This window comes from Lepisma saccharinum, chromosome 19, assembly GCF_977018435.1.
Source record: "Lepisma saccharinum chromosome 19, izLepSacc3.1, whole genome shotgun sequence".
NCBI classification, from domain to species: Eukaryota; Metazoa; Arthropoda; class Insecta; order Zygentoma; family Lepismatidae; genus Lepisma; species Lepisma saccharinum.
The window spans coordinates 71,671,235-71,690,500 of record NC_139247.1 but is presented as its reverse complement, the minus strand read 5'-3'; the positions used below and the strand labels follow the sequence as shown (position 1 = coordinate 71,690,500).

General features: G+C 39.1%; 3 protein-coding genes across 8 annotated transcripts in view; all 3 read right to left on the bottom strand.

The window, feature by feature from the left end:
- ATP8B (ATPase phospholipid transporting 8B) overlaps positions 1-19,266 on the bottom strand; it is a 198,971-nt gene that overhangs the window by 110,512 nt on the left and 69,193 nt on the right. The window contains exon 3 of one of the 6 annotated variants that reach the window (XM_083141074.1): positions 2,500-2,587. The exons of the other annotated variants lie outside the window; for them this stretch is intronic. The gene's annotated coding sequence lies outside the window, so the exon portion shown is untranslated. The remainder of the gene's footprint in view (positions 1-2,499; positions 2,588-19,266) is intronic. 6 annotated transcript variants of the gene reach the window in all.
- LOC146003056 (uncharacterized protein F54H12.2-like) lies at positions 9,833-11,143 on the bottom strand. Its single transcript, XM_083141222.1, has one exon. It carries the CDS (start codon positions 11,141-11,143, stop codon positions 9,833-9,835), a length of 1,311 nt encoding a protein of 436 aa, XP_082997348.1.
- LOC146003055 (uncharacterized) lies at positions 13,759-15,987 on the bottom strand. The gene has a single exon (XM_083141220.1). The coding sequence runs from the start codon at positions 15,985-15,987 to the stop codon at positions 13,759-13,761; it is 2,229 nt and encodes a 742-aa protein (XP_082997346.1).

Sequence of the window (19,266 nt, the reverse complement as noted above, 5' to 3'; positions counted from 1 at the left end):
TGATCGGGAATCAAACCTACAACATAAATGTGCGCTAACGGCGATCCCGGAAATCTATTTTTTGTTGTATGTAAGTTACTAATTCTTATATTTTCTGAGGAGGTAGGGAGGCATATCTGCTTGAAATCTACATGTACAGGTGAAAAGATTCTCTCGGGCTATCGACCAGGTGAGTTGTGGAAAAGATTCAAAGCTTTCGAGAGCTAACGTCACTCTCATCTTCAGGGTAGAAGTGGTGTTTTGAGCTTTCAGGTCGAAACGACAGGCGATACTACGCATGCGCAACCAGCAGACCAAGCTGATGAGAAAACTTACACGTGCAGCTTGTGTTCACGTCGGTACGACAGGTTACATTTATTTCTAAAGGCTCGTTTCCAAATGACACGTGTAGCCTGTCGCGTGTCACTTCGGTGTAAAACTTTCCTTTGAATTTTCTAAGTTTCCAATAAGACTGAGTAAAAGCAGGCAATGGATCAAGTCCCATTAACATGCTCTTGTAGAATCATTTGTCACTGCAGTTCAGACAAATATCAAGTAAAATTAGCGATGGCATCATCTCCGTAGTGGTAGAATCGACGAGGAAGTTGCGTTGGAATGAAGGAAGGGCCTCTTGTAGCAATTCCCGACTAGGCCAGATGGCTGTTCCAGTGACTCCGAACCCACAGAAACCTCAGTCTCAATTAGCCTGCGTGGATAAAAGTAGGCTTTGCCTATCTTCAAGCAAGAAAGAGGACCCCAAAAACTGGAAAAATGCTACGCCGTTGCTGGTTCGGCTTCTTGCGTCCATTCCTATATTTAGAGAGAGCAGTTCGAGAGATAAACGAATGACGTATTGCGCAAAAGAAATCCCACTTTGACGACCCACAAAGCTTTGCGAATCCACGCGTGTGGCAACAACACTTCCGCCACGATCATCACGCGCGTGTGATGTAGATAAATGACGGCGGAAGTAAAAACGGATGGAACTAAAAAGCTTCTCCTCCCTCTTCCTCTACCCGGGGTGATATGAGGAATGTTCAATGTGGTAGCAACGCCAATCCACACTCTAACATCACAACGAGGAGACTTCTCCAACAAATTGTTCTTCATTCATTTATGGCCTGAGGTTTCGGCGCACGAGCCATTTTATACGGAAAAGTGTAAGAAGAACAGAAACAAAGATGTTCTTGTGAAGAACCAGAAATGTTTTCTTTCCGCCTACTAAAATTCCTTAACGTCACTCTCGCTCACGTTAAAATTACTTTCAAGTCGGCACCGCTATTTTAACCCGCTACATATGTATTTCTCAGTTTATAATCCATCTCTATTAACACTGGAACCGTTGACCGATTTCTTGCTTTTCGTCGTCGCCTTGAAATCACGGGGTCCCGGGTTCGATACCCGGTAGAGATTTCAGAGTGGTTCGGATAGCACTAAGTGTAGATCCAGTCCCGATTAACCTTACTGTGCATAAAATGGACTTAAAACACAAAATCGTTCAATCAATCGTTGTTTCTGCCTTAACTGTGTGAAGATCAGCTTGAGGTATCCACACCTCTTAAGTACCTGAAAGTTATTAATATTTCTTAATATATAACTTCATTGTAAATTGTGTAATTTTTACCCATTTTTTGAGAAAATGATGTAAATCAATTTTAACAAATACAATTGGTATAACAATTACAAACCATTTATCGAAAATATATATTTCAATATTAGTTAATAAAGATCACAATAATAATTTGAACGAAAATATATTTTAAATCATTAAAGAAAACGTCATTTTTTATCCCGGTTATGGAGGGCATGGAAACACCGGCGGTCCTAGCGTTAACCGGCCGAGTTCGAAAATATTAAAGGCTGATTTTGAGGAACATCGGTTTGAACAAGTGTTCTCGGGTTACCAGCCATGTTAAATTGGAGTTTGCTTCCAACGTTTCGACGGCATACATTGCTCTCATCTTCAGGGAACATCGGTTTGTTTCAATTATTATTTTATGTTTCGACTCCTTTCTCTTCTTCAGCTCACGAATTCGCCAAACCGTAACTCGAAAGTGAAACATGAAGCGTAAGGCGTAAGATCGTGCCAATTTTCAAGGGAAACGCTCGTGCAGTATCGAGGATTCAGGGCAACTAAATGCACGGCCATGAAAATAGGCGCTGGTGCCACATATGGGAAAAGCAAAGCGAGGGCGGAGCAATAGTCGCTGGTTCTCGCGCACTGTGTGGCAACGTCAACCGGGCTGCGTTGCCTAGTTCGAGCGTCAGACCGACCCCTCTCTCTCTCTCTCTCTCTCTCTCTCTCTCTCTCTCTCTCTCTCTCTCTCTCTCTCTCCGGGGCACTTTTGTGTCATCCCTGACCTTTGAAGCAAGTGTAGCACATGGATTACAAAGACCAACTCTACAACGAGATCTTTCATACTCTTTAACCTCCGAACACGCGGTATTGTGCTCCGACGTGGCAAGAGCGCAAACTTCTGCCACCCGCCTAATTTCATGGCCGTGTGTTTAGAGCTTTACCTTTCAATATGCGACTCTTCTTCCCGTTCCATACTCATGCTTTCGCTGGCGGTGCTTCTATCATTGCAAGGGCGGTCCGCGCTCTTACCTGCAAGGGAAAAGGTATTCGAGTTAGATTGGGAAATGCTACTATGCAGAAGTGCACAACGTAATGATCAGTAAAAGCTAAACGGGCAATGAGAAGTAGTAATAAAAAAAGTACAAAACTTGTGCCATGAAGTGTGTTGACTATCTCTACTACGACGTTGAGCGTACCTCGAAAGCAACCTTCTAATATACTATTCCCCATCGCCGTGGAGTTGGGCCACGCACACGACACATTACAGTGAAGTGTGTATTTCAAGATCTAGGTGTCCCATTTTTATTGCCGGTGATGTGGAGGTAGGGACCCACACATTCTCGATCTCGGCCATACCTTTGGAGGTGAAAGAAGAAAGAGTGCGATGCAGAGGCAAAAAAAAGGGTGGGGGGACAAAGTGGAAACCTAAGTGACAAAAGACTGATCAAACTAGAACCAGTTTGCATGTGAAATGTATACAATACTCAAAGGGGTAAAAATACAAAGTGATGTACCAAAGTTGGTGTAGTGCGCACAGCCGATGGCTCACATGCGAGAATGAGAAATAAATCTAATCTACAGAAATGAAATGCATCAAAAAAGATATTTACCTATACTACATGAACAGAAAAAATTCTGAAAGAAATTTCTATTTTTAAGTTTGATGAAACTGATAGACGAGTTTGGGAAGGAGGATGGCAAAGCTTCTTAACACGTGTCGCAATCATAACTTTTGAAGGACAATCATAAAATGTTCAAGAACTGCATTTGCTGAAATGTGCAAATTCATGGTCCTGCGAGATAAATTTGCCGAAGAAACAATCTTATCTTCTATCGCAAATAGACGCAGACCGGCTTCCCCTGAAATGCCATCAGACACCAGTTCATAAAATGAGCGAAAGAAGCGTTATTGTACTCAGTGGGGATTAGGAAGTGCTGTGATAAAACTTCTAACACGAACAAGCAATCATCCTAATTGGTTAGTGGTCCCGGGTTCGAATCAAGGCCTGGACATGGGCGTTCCTTGTAACTGTCCCTTCATCTATTTCATCATATCACCCATCTCCGCTATTACACAAAGTATCAGAAAAGCGAAGTAAAATAAACCAAATCAATTCTTCTTAAAAATTCAAGTGCCCTCCTTATTCGAGGACGCGAGGTACTTACATACGGTATTGAAAATAATAGAATGAATACATTTCATACGAGTTTTAAGATCTCGACTACGCACATGATGTTATTCAGGGCACACTTATGAAAGACAATGCAACCAGTGGCGTGCCCATGATTTTATAAAGGGGTATACTTATTTTAATAGTTAGCCCTCATCTTTCCATCTTTTCCTACCTTTGACGTTCTTTTTTAGGAATACTGGACAAAAGGGGGAGTTGTAACCCCCCATTGGGTATGCCACTGAATACTCACATACGTACAATTACACTAAATCTTACTTGCGATATGCTAGTGAATGGAGGGATAACGTTAAGATGGACCTAAAGGAAATCGGTAAGGATGGAAAGATCGGATTGATCTTGTCCAGGATACTGACAGATGGAAGGCTTGCGTTGCTGCAGCCACGAACCTTATGGTTCGAGAAGGCGAGAGAGAGTTAGTTAGGTAGGAAGATCTTTGGTGCAGCTACAACTCTAAAACAATGCCACTTTCACAGTTCCGAAGCGTGCAGGCTCTTTCTTGAGTACTTCACGCTCACACTGGAGAAATTCCAAGTACTCCTAAACATCAATAATAGCCACCCACGACTTGCATGACCCTGTTCCACAAAAACAGGGCCATGGCGCACTACTTTGCTCACTTCGGCGCACCGTGTATTAAATCAATATATTAACTGTCGGCACTAACACTTTCTGCCACGAGGATCTCCATCATCATCTGCCAACTACTTGGTTACCGTCCACGTGGAGACGCGTGCGACAGGCTACGTAGCAAACTACACTAAACAGGAGCTCTAGAGAAATCGGCAAGAAGCGGCTCGAATATGGCTAAAATACAAGTGCGATGAATTTGAAATCCCGTTTTCCTTTCCTGCGAGAAATAATGACTAGTTTGCATGTCGCAGGCAACCATAACGACACACAATCTACGCTCAATACGACGTCACAAAAGTGGTCGATATGACGGTATAGCAACAGGCCGGTCACCAATAACACACGAACTGTCACTTTGCTCGATGACCCTTCACTCGGAAGGCTCAAGGTCGAATGGGTTATTTCGGATTTTGGGAAGCCTGGCCTTTTGGATTCCTGTGCTAATCCTATTCCCATATTCAGAACAGGAGAACGAATCCTCGAAATAATCTTCAACTATACCATATCACTTAATATTAGTATCGATTGATTGAATTGTTGTTGTTATAAGTTCACTTTATACACAGAAAGGCTAATTCGGACCGGACTTACGGTTTAAAGTGGGATCCGAGCCACTGTGTCATGTTCCTCCATCGGGTATCGAATCCGGGACCTCTTGATTACAATTCGACGACGTTACCACTACGCCATCGGGGAGGTCCTACGAACTATTCGTAATGGGAAATAAGTTTATCATGAGCCTATTTGAACTACAAATTTCCTCGTGTTCTATGTAGTCAGCGTTTAAGTTCGCTTTGTGTTCAGCTAGGCTAATTGGAATAGAATCCATAGTTTAAATTGTGTTTGGACTATTGTGCAATGTGCTTCCACTGGAAGTTCCACTCATTAAAGGCGACCACTACAACATCGGGGAGGCACCTTATGCTGTGAGACGTGCATAAATCAAATGAAGCCATCAAGTTCTCAAGATTGTGCAATGTAAACTTGACAACGTTCACTCCCATCTTTTAAAAACAGCTCACAAGCAATAAATAAATAAATTTAATTCTATATCTGAAGAACACAGAACGAGAAAACCAACAATATTACATCTAAATATATTACAAGTACAGTTCCTGGGAATATATTATCAATTGCCTTTAGTTCGATATCCGGCAGAGGTATACAGTGGATCGGATCCCACTTTAAACTTAAGTCTAGTTCCGATTAGCCTTTCTGTGCATGAACGGACTTTAAAACTAAGTTCAATTCTTTCGTTCTCACATCACTCAATCTTAAAACAACCGTTCACGATGTTACTTGCCTGGCCCACACACTTTACCTCCGCACTCGAGGTTCGGTGCACTTCGTACTCGGCTCAGATTTGTGTAGGGGTATCTTTCTTTGTACGACAATGCACGTGGGTTGCTACAAGAGACAACGGATAACCTTTGCGTAACTTTATTGCTATAGGGGATAAATTACCTTGTCCAGCATCTGTGAAATTAAAAACTGAAATTTTGGATATTTTCTAAAAGTTTAATTAACGTAAAATTTGAAGTATATACATGTCGTATCTGAACGTTCATTTATCTAATTATAGGGCCAAAACTCGAATTTTGATGTTGGAATCTCTATTGTTTGTAACTGGATGCTTTACATTTCATGAATTACATCTGGAGTACGCTTGTCACAAGGAAGACTCGCGTTACTCCAAGAAACGTCTTAACAGGCGCGAGGTCGCCAGACGTGTACATTTCTCAACCTCCACGGTGACAAGGCACTAGGCTGCCCGGCGCACCGTAATTACTTCAAAATAACATCCAGTACAAACTACCTTTTACCTGTAAATTGCACACCAAGGCACTAGCTTGCCCTGCAATCCAACCTCTTACAGCATCCGTTGCGGGAGATCTGTCCTCCGATCCTAGCTCCCTTCCACGTCTCAGTTCCAACAGCCGACCTCCCCCCACTCTCATCTGGGAGTTTATATATGTTTGGTTGGCGTCTGCTGCCAAAGGACCTTCTTTCAAAATTTTTAATCTTTAAAAGCTAAACTGCCCGCCCTTTCCTTGAACGTTCGAAACACGAAGAAGAACAGAGCGATACATGGTTTTTATACATGGAATATATACGAACCTAAAAATGCATAATAATTTGATATACACTTATCAGATATACATATTAGTAGTATGGAGGCTCCCGGGAACAAGATCTGATTGGTCGAGAGCTGTCACGTGACTCTATGGGGGGCGTGGCTAAATGTTCGTAGTCTTGGAGGGTCTAAGTTAACCTAAATTTTGTGACGTCACGGATTGGTTGAAATTTTTGTGACGTCATGAGGTGGGCGTGGCTTTGTGTGGACGTAGTCTTGAAGAGCATGAGTTAACCTAAGAGTGTGACGTCACATTGTCGAATGGGTGTGATTGGTCGAAATTTTGTGACGTCATATGGATGTAGCCATCGAGGACTACATGTGACGTCACCGGTTGATGTGGAATGGTTGTCACGTTGAAGAACATGTTCTATCCTGACTTTATGGCGAGTGACATCACTTTGTCCACATGGATGATGTCGGATACCGTGAGTGACCTCTGTTTCGGATGAGGCAAGGCTGTTTACGTTGACGTAGCCTATTGGAATTTTCCATGGAGCATGTCTGCACTTGCTATGTGACGTATAAGATAACGATATCGTAGATTTTGGTGAAGTCGAGGAGCATCATTTCTCTGCAAGTTGCTGTAGGAGTAAGTTGGGAGTAATGAATTCTGCATCGGGAAGGAACGTTTTTAATCGCGCTGGTAAAAAGCGGCGACAGGAAGATGCTAAGGAGAATCGGCCAAAGCAGACGAAGAGGTTAGAGAAGCAAGTGGAAGGTGAAGGGAATAAAACCGAGGAGGATGAAGAGGTAATGGAAAAGCCTGAACGTAAGCCAATTCGCCAAGGTTTATTGGAGGTATGTTATAACCTGAACGAGGGGGCATCGAAACAGCTTGTTGTTGGTTTGGACCCGCTGAAAGACTTTTCTGCTTTTGTTCGTTTGTTCAAATGTGGTCAGCAGGGTGTAATGTTGAACGTGGATGAGTGGAACACTCTGATGAATGTGCAAGTGATTGTGGATGAGTATTTCGAGAACGATAGTTCAAAACGCCCTCCGGCTATAAAACTTGGAGTGAATGTGAACGTTCGTTTCTGGCGTTTCCACGGTACCAAGGTGTTGAGTTTGGAGCCTGTTTTCAATGTGGAGTATAATTCCTGTGTGTGTTTAGCCAAGAAAGGGTGGGAAGGACTGCTAAATCTCCGCCCGTGTGTTGATTATGCGATACTGCAGATGCAGAAGAATGAGAAACCTGTAGCCGAATGGTTTGAGCGCTATTTATCAAGATGTGCAGAGAATGTGCGTGACTGTTGCGATGCTTGCCGGGATGATTCCCAGATTCACCGATGCCTCGAGCCGGAATTTATTGCTGCCCACAAAGGTTCTGATGTTGTCTTAAGTGACTGTGTTGGCATCGATGTTGAACGATTATTGCTTGAAGTGGAGTATCTCTGCAAGGACATGATAATTGACAGCTTGGCCCCTACGTTGTTGGCTACTGCTAGGACGCTGGACTTTTTCAATTTTAAGTAACAAAAAAAGAAAGAAAAACAACAACTTGAAAATGTGTAAGAATGTGAGGAAAAAAAATAAATGATAATTTTGAAACGTATGTGTTTTTTTTTTTATTATTTGACTACCCCCGTTATATTATTCTGTTGCTAGTTCAGATACGCAGTGGGTAAAGTATTTTCTAGAGTAGGTTTCACACATTGAAAATTGTCTCACTGTGCGAGAGCTTCACTAGAAATTACAACGTGCGGCCCTCTTCGTATTTGCATTAGCAAACTAATTGTATCATGAAAGAAAAAAAAAAGTATTCCAGAAGGTGTATCGATTTGTAAGGTAACAATAATTTCAGAAAAAAAGGTGATGTTAACACATGTTTTATTTCTTATAACTACTGCTACTACAATCTCTTTACCACAATAGTAACAGTAAATTGTCTGATACAAGTTTGAGAAAAATCAATTAATTAGTTAAACATATTTTTGATCACATAATTTACAATATATTTTATATATTATTCTGCATAATTTACAATATATTTGGTATTATTCTGTACAGTTAAAAACAATACGCAGTAATATGAACACAATAAATCTATTTTGTTGGTGAAAAGAAAGGCATCTCCACGGGAAAAATGAAAATCAAAAACACATTCTATGTCTGGTAATTGCTGAAAGTTCTGTCATCCCGAAGACGAAATTCTCCCTCCTCCTCTTCTTCTTCTTCTGTTAGGTTTAATCAGTTCATCATTTATGTCCTCCTGAAATGAAATTATTAAAATGATATAAGTGAAATGGTAATTCATCACTCAAATAAAACAATAATTAAAAGATGTGATGTAAGAATGATTTTTACCTCGGGTAAGAAATTTGAGGATATTTATTCCTATAATCCCGATGTTGTATGTTCTTCACATAGGGCGAGACTTTTATCTTGACGTACCTATCATTCCACGATGTATTGTTTGTAAATTGTGAAAGGAATGTGTTTAAATGTTTTCCCCTTGCTCTGTGTACGATGTAAAACAAACAGTAATGTCCACATACATTGCTGCTGATACCCTGTAGTTGAATTGGGTTGTACAAAAATGATAAAGTATTATTTTGTAGAAAATTACGCACTTGAGATGTTTGTGGTGGTATTCCAAAACTATCAAAATATTCCCCCTTTCTTGAAGAGTCTATGTAAATGGCAACCCAATGGGTTCCAGGTTTATGGCTTGGATCTGTATTTATAATTATGGCAGCTGGCGTGGTTACAGTGTGAGGAACCATGTCAGAGGCATATACCCCTACATGTTTATGATTGGGGAGATGTTGAAGAGGAAGAAGTAGTTCCATTGTATTCATATTTCCAACGTGCAAGTACGTAAGCGTTTGAGAGCGAGCAGGAGAATGTAGATCTGATGTGTGATGGGTGAAAACAGCGGGGAGCTGTCTCTTTAGTAAGTAATCTTATGGAAGGGCAGTTGTATTCGTCGAGATCCTGGACTGGTCTGTTAAGTAGGAGTTTTAAGAAATTAGTTCTCTCCGAACCTTTGGAAAACAGTGTTTTATAGGGTGCTAAAGCATACTGAAGAAGACCTTGTAATGAAGGAAACGGAACAACTCCGTCAAACCACGTCAGCCCGTGATAATTTCTTTGCAACCATTTAACGGATTGCAAGTCTTTGTAGGAGAGGGTATGTACGGAAAACGGGGGTTCAATCAACCAATGATATGACTGACTACCGTTACCGCTGTATATACCCACTTCTTTCGGTATAAAAAACTTGTTCACATTAAAACCCTGTAAATCTACCACTGCAAACCCCATCTTTAAGTCAAATGAAATAAAGTAAAAGTACACTCACCTTTTATGATTTCAATTTGTGTAGTCAATGATGACGTTACGATCCTTATCTATTTCGAGCAGATTCTGGAACTCCCCATATACCACACTGTTGACTGTCTCTGGTAATGCTGTACTGAAGTGCACCTCCATCCGGACGGTCCCATGTCGTAGAAGATTCCAATGTGTTGATGTGTGAGCTGAGAGGTCAGGAGTTAAATCGAATGCAAATAGAGTGTATCCATTACCGTAGTCTTCTCTAGATATTCCATTTCCATCATTCTGATACTGAATTCCAGTATTATCGTACAATGTCTGGTAGGCACGAAGAGAGAGATTCTTTTGAAAATCAGGTTGTAAAGGACTTGATGGTATTTGTTTTCCGTCCACATACAGACATAGAAAATTGATATTAAAATGCCTGAAGTTAAAGGGATTTTTGCTATAATCTCCATTAAATGCTGAATTTGTCACAAAACCAATTATGATACGTTTCGGTATCTGTCCAAGAAACAAGTTGTCGACGGTTTTATTTAAAATTCCTCTTGGAAATGTAATTATCTTCATCTGCACACGGTTGATTGGGTATTTTGCAGTTGCCTTTTGTAACACATGGGAATGTGCAATTTTAATGCTGGGATTGAGTGACACCTTTCTAACAAACAATGTAGCATCTTCGATGTGGACCTTGAAAGTGGTACCTTCTGCCATTAAACAAAAGGAATCCTTTGCGCGAATCAACTTTACGCGCATCTCGATGTTGTTCAGAAGAAGTCGTTCTAGGTTAAAAATATCACAATGGAGATGCCCTATTAGATCTACAGATTTACTGTTTGAAATTATTCTTCTTCTGCTTTCGAAACCTTCGTTTTCGTCCCCGTCTACGGAATCCATGTGGCCTGGAGTATCTTTGTACCACAAACATGATGTCAGATGAGATTCCTTTGCAGCAGGGTTGTAGTTAAGAACATTCTCAATATAAGCTCTGTATGGATAAGTATGAGATGGTGACGTAACAAGTTTCTGATTAAGAAATACGTCAATTTGGTTAAAAAGAGAATGTAAAAAATTATTTACAGGTGCAACCTTGTCCGTAGATGTTATAGCTGTATTATCAGAATTAAAAATTTTCACTTTGAGCTCAAGGAAGGTGTGTGGTAGATCCAAATAGTCTTCACCATGGCCAGGAACTGAAAATTCTACAGGAGCATCATCCGATAAAGAAGCCAGAGGTTTATACGATATGAATTGTCCAGATAGTATACTTGTTTGAGTCGGGGGAACAGAGAATATCTCTAGTTCTGAATTTGCACATTGACACGATATGTTACTAATAAATGACATATCCAAGAGAACCTTTTCCTTCAACAATCAGAATAGTACTGAGAACTTCATACTCTGTTGGCTGACGTTAATAAAATTTCTCAACCAAATATATCTATAACCCTTTTTTTGACTGTCTGTTTTGACTTTGATTTTGTAGTTTTCTTCTTTCTTCCTACAGTGTTTGTATTTGTCGATTTTCTCTGCTTTTTATTATTATTTGCGATATTTCTCTTCTTCCGACCAGAACCAATCATTTTATTAATATTATCTTCAGCTTTACGTTTCAGTCTTTCTCCTGCTTCTGCTACTCTTGTATGAAGTGAATGTTTAACCGGCCGGTTCTGCGATATATCGCCCAACACATTCATGCCTGTGGTAAGCATCTCTCTGCCAACAGCTTTTGCACCCCTGGTTAAAAGTGGAACTACAGATCTGAAAAGGCCGCCAAGGAAACTTCCAATTCCGTGACCTCTCTGGAAGGGTGCACCTTGATATATGTTTGAAACACCGCCACCATGAAGATTGTGATAATGATGTATGTACGGGTTCATTATTGCAGAGAGCGTTTGAAGTGAAGCTTTAATGACACTTCCCCGAATATAAATGGTATTTTCTCCCCTGTATGATCCCTAATATCTATTTCCAGAGTATCAAATTGCTTTTTCATGAGAGGAATATACTGTAGAGAGTGAAACTCGATGTGTGCGTCACTGCCGAACACAAAATGTCGAACATTTGTACCCACTATTTTCAGAAGAGGTGCGAATGTATCTCCTACAATTTGAGGTTCCAATATATCACAGTAGATAAACATTTGTTGTGGTACGCCCAGAGCTAAATTTGTGGGAGACGATGAGTGTATACGTTGATGTCCATCAAGTTTGATTGTCTTGAAGGGATCAAAACCTAACTGCGTAGCAAGTTTTGGAGAAAATCTGATCTCAGTAAATAATAGTGAATTTTTCATATCTCTCAGAATTTCTCCGTTCTGTCTTAAAAGAATATGACGATCATCCAAAGAAATTTAGAAAAATATTCATATCCTCTAGGATTACTATTTTGTCGATTTCTGACAACATCACTGATAAGATCTACGATATTGCTTCCGGGGATAACCTTGTTGTAAATTTTGGTCTCTCCTTGAGAATTCCATTGAATATTACTACTTGTTTTCAGACGGCGATACAATATGTCTGCTTTTGAATGAAACTTTTTAGGGATGGTCGCCAATATTTCATCGTAAATTGGGTCCGAAAGTGCACAACCATGCTCCAATTCTTGATTTATATCCTTCTCGTCATTTTGATCCTGATGCTTTTCTTTAGATATTATGGGAATTTCCATAGGAGAATTTAATTTTTGTACAAAATGAAGATATCTGCTTAGAACTTGCTGATACATATTCCATTTCTCTTCATCAGATAATTTTTTTTGGTGCAAAATTTTACTCATTTCTGCATCCAAATTGGAAAGCGGTATAAAATTATGTTGTTGTTGATGATGTATTTTCCGGAATGTATCCTGTGGCACCAGGATCATCTTGTTTGCATGCTCCATCAATTAAAAAGACTGGAAAAAATCCCGCTAATTAACGGTCCAATGAGATATGGTAAAAAGCCTCCGGATTGTATGATATACTTCTTCTTTTTCTTCCACGATGTTCCACGCTTCACTAACTTTCTTAACACTTGCTTATAACGAGCTAATTTCTTCTTCTGGCTTTGTTTCAACTGAACATTACCTTTTAAAGTATTATATGCACATTCAGAAATGTCATGAACCAAGGATTCATCTGCATTTTTTAGAATGGTTTGTCGCACTGCAGGTTTGCATTTCGATAAAGTTCGGAGCAATGTAGCGTTCTTCATCATTGGGGATGATATGACGGAATGGTATTTTCCCACGGTGATTAAAATACTTATTTAGGTACATAGATGTAATTATATTCGTCGTCCGGAAACACACAGGTTCTAAATCGAAACTTTTCTGGCGTAGTTTGTTTCAGGTCGAGAAAAATGTATCCATAAGGTGGAGATGTGGCATCCTTGTAAATTTCGACGAAGAATTTTTTATTTTCCGGATAAATTTGAGAAGACAAATGCTGAATCTGACCTTTATCCCTAGGATTCTTAAAGCAGACAAGATAGTGACAATTCAATGATATATCACGGCATCCTTTTCCTTGATGAAATACATTTTGTGATAGAAATATTAAACTAATATTTCTATGATGGCAACCTTTTGTAAAAAGATCAACAACTCTACTATCAGCTTCTCTCATCAGATCATCGAGTATAATCAAATGGGGTCCTTCTTCTGGTGTGTATACCTCCATGTTGGGAAGTCCTTTGTGAAATTGTACGTCACTTGAAACTCTATTGTATAAGGGCTGCCACTCACTGTAACACCAGGTAATATTAATAAAATTTATATTTACTAAACTTTTAAGATGTAGTAAAATTCTCGAAGAAAAGTTTGATTTTCCACATCCAGACGGTCCAGCCAGAATCATAGAAAAGGGATGTTCCAACTTACATTCCATATTTTCTCTGTATGCAAACACAAATTTATTTTAAGGTATGGCCTTCACGTATGATCAACCTCTATCGGGATCAAAAATACTTCTGACAGATTTATTTCGTGCGCTGTTTCTTTTGTGGATTTGAATATCCAAAAGGCACAGTATCCAGATCTTCAATGATTCTTCTTTTTGTGTAAACCACTTTCAGGATTTTACTTTCAGGTCTGTTGAAGATCCTAAAGTCTTTACTTCTTACAATTTTCTTATTGTTATGTACATGAATTGCTTCTGTCTCATTAACCACCATATTTTTCATCGAAAATATATTTATCTTCTTGGTATTTGCATAGTTCAGGGTGATGCCTTTTACTTTGCAGACGCCACTTTGAACTTGTGTGGTAGGGTTTTTCACATTAAATGCATAAGATTTTGGGCCCGTGGAGACAAACTCCGTTATGTAACTCCCATCACCATAAATCTCCAGCTCATCAGTCATCTCACCAAGATAATTACCCGTCACCGGTTCAAATTCTCCGTTTCTTGAAATGTAAATAACACTATCTGTGTCGTAATATATTACACGCTCATTGAGCTGCTCAAGATATTTGTACAGATGAAGTCTCGCCCCTGCCGTAGTGTAAGCAGCAATAACTACATTTACGTTTGGTAACTCAGCGACTGCCTCATCTACATGTTGCCAATTCATAACAAGAGAATTCTCATCCATAGGAATAAGCGAATTAACACTAACGGAAGGATTCATGAGTGCAGTATACAGCTCAGAGGGTTGTGATACTATCGAGGTTTTTGGCATATTTGGTCTCTGCCCATATTTCCCCCAAAAACTATTGAGCATCAATTTTGCGAGACACCGTTTTCCAGGGTTGATCTCAATTTTGTCATAGTCCAGATGGATTCCTTCTTTCTTGTAATATTCCGAGATAAAATTTACTTTATCTTGCTCAGTTTTACAGCTGGATGGCCAACCACTAGCTTCTTGCTTCATTTTTAGAAATTTGTCAATATATTCCACAAACAACCCACCTTGTCTTGTTTTCGGGTCAAAACTGGTTACTCGGTATTGCCACGCTTCGTACATCTTTGTAATTTTGTATCCTTCCTGAACTGCCTTTCTTAGCTCATCTGCAACCCATGTGCCTGTGAAGGATCTCTCGTCTGGATTATGAATACATTCTCCCTGATTATTCTCGTCAGCACATGATCTGCATAGGGTAAAAAATAACTTCCCTTTCATTTTCATGGGTAATACGGGGTGGTAGAGATTTTTTGGGGGTAGAACTGTACACATTACAAGCCCCTCGATATTCTCAATGTTGGGACAGTCTTCGGCGAGAAAAATGGTTGGATGTCCTATGGGAAATTTTCCATACTTACAAATATACGGGTATAGAGAACAAATGTCAATGTATTTTATCTTCTCACCGTCACTAGCTTTGTAATATAACTTTGAGGCATTCGTTCGACCACCAGTTAGACTCGCTCTAGGATCCAAAGGCTTCTTGATAGTCATAGGGTGGTTTTTCACACACTCTTCAATCTCAGGATTCTCTCTTTTTAACTGTCGCCACTCACATTCCCACATTACTTCAATCTTGTTGCCACTTCTCTCCAAGCGTTGGGTTATTCTTTGAGTTCTCTCTCTTCTGGCATTCATAGTGTCACCACCTTCAAATTTCTCTTCTCCATTTTTGCTGCTGTAACATTTATCACAAAAATGGTAATAGCATCCGTGAAATTGTAAAATATGACCGTTACCTTCTTCATCTTCATAATATCCATCAACTTTAATCCCAGATATTCTTCTTTCTAACCCTTTTCCAGCATGCTCAATAGATATTCCTCTTTTTATCTCCTCATAAACAAGCCATTCAACTGCTGCAATGGATTGGTTGTCTCCCCAACGATATCCAGTTGATGGTATTACACCAATTGTATTCTCACGCAAATAATTCCTTCTATATAGTAGGTTACAAACACCAGATATTGTCACACCTTCTCTCCAAACATCGATACCACTTTCTTGCAGAAAGGTCTCCCTAAACTTCAAGCAAGCCAGTCGAAGGATCTCAACATCATTTATACAATAATCAATGAGTTCAGATTCAGCATTGAAAACATAATTCTTGTCTTTCTGTTCACTGTACCATTTTAGAAATTTTTCTCTTTCTTCCGGTTTCATCTGGTCTGGTTGGTAGTATTCTACATCAGGTAATTGTCCACTGTAGAATTTGTTTTTGGAATTGTTGAAAAGATGAGGGTAGTATCCTTTCTTCCTACCATCGGGCAGGTCGAATGCTTTTGGTAAGCTTGACAGCGGCATAGGCAAAAAATTCAATGAATCAAGAAATCTAACATGTCCCGCTTGCATCAATAGGATTTTCGATCCATTCATAATAATCTCTGGAAAAACCTGGAATTGGGTAATCATCGTTCGCAAAATAAAATGTCCATCATACCCCTTCATATTATGACATATACAGTAAATATCATATTTGTGAGGTAGATTTTTAATATAAGACAGAAACTCTTCCACTGGTGACTCCTTGAAAATATACTGCCTTTTCCCACAACAATTACAGGGGACCGACACATCAGGTATGTCTTTACAAGTGTTGCAAATCTGTTGGACAACACAGAGGTTTGGTTTGTGTTCTGTTCTATCTGTATGATTGTCATATTTGCTGTCCTGTGTACATTCAAGATCGTAAAATATCAATATAAAGGGTTTTTTGTTTTCTGGAGGTGATGATTTTTGAATGTAACAGAGATGACCGCTAGGACAATGTTTCTTACATATTCTGCAATATACTTCACCACAAATATGTTTTGTTTTTCTCTGATTAATAGCAATAATTGTTAGACAATCAGGGCATTGGTGTAGTTTCTCACAAATACTTTTCCCGTTCTTTGGTTTGCGTTTATGTTCATTGAAGCATACATCCCCGTGAAACTGTCTGTTGCAATCTAAACACTCTCTAATTTCTGGTGAGTTTTCATGAGACTGGAAACACTTATTACATGTACGTGAGCAATCTGTGTGCTTTGTGATGGACGCAAATTTCTTTCTACAATGTTCACAGTAATAAGCACATGCAAATGCAGATGTCAACGAAGTGATAACATTGTAGTGGTATTCATGATGCAGAAGGTAAAGAGGTGTTCTTGTTATATCGGTACTACCAACAAACATTATATTATTACCACTGAGATCAGCAAAAACAACAATCCTATATTGTGGCAAGACATTTTGAAATCTTTTCAGTTCTTCCACACCGCATCCTCTTTTTGTAACAACCACATTTGCTTCTCTGCATAACTCCAGAGCTTCAATTTTGACAATCGGGCGACCCATTCGGTATTTACTTCTCTCATTATGGCCTTTAAGTTGTGTATATGCTTTTGCTACGACAATTGCTCGTGGAAGGCACATGTAATCCTTATTTGTAATGCATATAATTCCAGACCGTTTTCTGCAAACTTCATCCATATTCTCTAAACCTTTCTTAAAACGTCCTGTCCCACACGGCACTCGTACACGGTGCAGATGGAAAATCAAATCATCAGACGACAAAAAACTGCTATTGCTCTGAACTAATTTCTCGAAGCTCTCCCAAACCACATCTGAATTAAGTTCTGTTGCTAGTCGAAAACTTATCCAAAAAGGATCTCTCGGTGAATTGACATTTCTTATAGTTAAGCCAACATGGTCTTCTTCTTCAATATTCCTTGTTAGTAATTTTACTATCTGGTTCAAACCGTCATGAATCCACTGTAAAGGATTTTCGTTTTCTGGAACATGATGAAGACGTACATTCATCTGCCTACCTTGAAGATTAAACTTTTTATAATGACGATCAAACTCATCCAGCACAGTAAAACGATCACTTTTCTCCACAGTATCTTCCTTTCCACTTCTGTGTGTTGATCCACCCCCCGTTTGAATCACATGTGGGTTGGGTTGGGTTTCTAAGGGGTTGGAATCGGATACTGTTTCTTTCCCGGGTAATGGAAATCCAACAAAACTATTTATATCGTCTAATATCTTCTGGGTACAAATATTATTGTCTAATCTACAGTCCTGTTTTTCCGACAGATCACATACACTTTGAGGTGAACTGATTACGCATTCTATTTCCTGCACAATTTTCTGTGTAGAGATTTCTTCCGACTCACCACAAACACTAACACAATTCTTAATTCCTCGAATGTTCTGGGTACATATATTATTCTCAAATCTGCAGTCCTGATTTTCCGACACATCAGTTGTATTTCGTGGAGAATTAATTGCATATTCTATTTCCTGCACAATTTTCTGTGTAGAAATTTCTCCCGAATCACCACCAACACTAACACAATTCTTCATTCCTAGAATGTTCTGGGTACATATATTATTGTCAAATCTGCAGTCCTGATTTCCCGACACATCAGTTGTATTTTGTGGAGAATTAATTACAGACTCTATTTCCTGCACAATTCTCTGTGTAGAAATTTCCTCCGACGTACTACCAACATTAACACAATTATTCATTCCTAGAATGTTCTGGGGACATATAGTTTTGTCAAATCTGCAGTCCTGATTTTCCGACACAGCACAAACATTTTGTGAAGAATGGATTACAGACTCTATATCCTGCACAATTCTTTGTGTAGAAATTTCTCTCAACTCGCTATCAACACCAACACAACTCTCAATTTCTCGAAGAATATTTTCCGTTGATGGTAAAGAAGATAGTTCATCTGGAAGAAAGTTATCCCTTATTGAGTTTACATTCCCATCAACAATCACTATAAAATTGTGCTCCTCTTTCGGACAATACTAAAACTACCTCCCTTATAATTTTCTATTTTTATTACACGAAATTAAATTTTGATTTCATACTGAAATTAGCCACCTCGAGTTGTTCATCCTAGATTTTTAACCATTAAAATTACTAACACTCTTGCATTGTCTATTGATTACCAAGGCTCTTTTTCCACACACTCATCCTGTGCAGCCATTTTCGATTAGCCTATGTGGTTATACATTTAAGCACTCTTTTATAAAGAAATCCCCACCAATATGGTTTATTTTATTTAACATTTTCGATAGAATAATGCAATGTCATTCTGAATTACAAATTCCCTGATTCGATTGCTAGTTGGAAAAATTAGTAGCTTTAGGAGCAGCGCCATCTCACCAAATAAGGATAACTTTCAAATTAAATAATGAATGAATGAATTACAAGGAGTATTTTTATATCTGTTGATCCGAAATATACGTAAGTACATAATATTTAACTATGTTCTGTATGCCGAATGAAAAACATAGAATATCATATCTCACACCACGCACACTTAATAATAATAATAACGATAATATATATGTATCACTTACCCATTTCTGTTCACCTCTGCTTCATCCATCCACAATAAAAAATCGACCGAAAAGTATACACTCGACGGTGTGGACTTGTTTTCCTCGCTCAGATCCAAAATACGTCGTAGCGCACAGAACTCACAACCACGAATTGTACTGCCAACAACTTCTACGCGAGACTATAAATACTGACAAAGTTGACTGACTTTGCCTCTCTGATTCAGGACTAAATAAATAAATAAA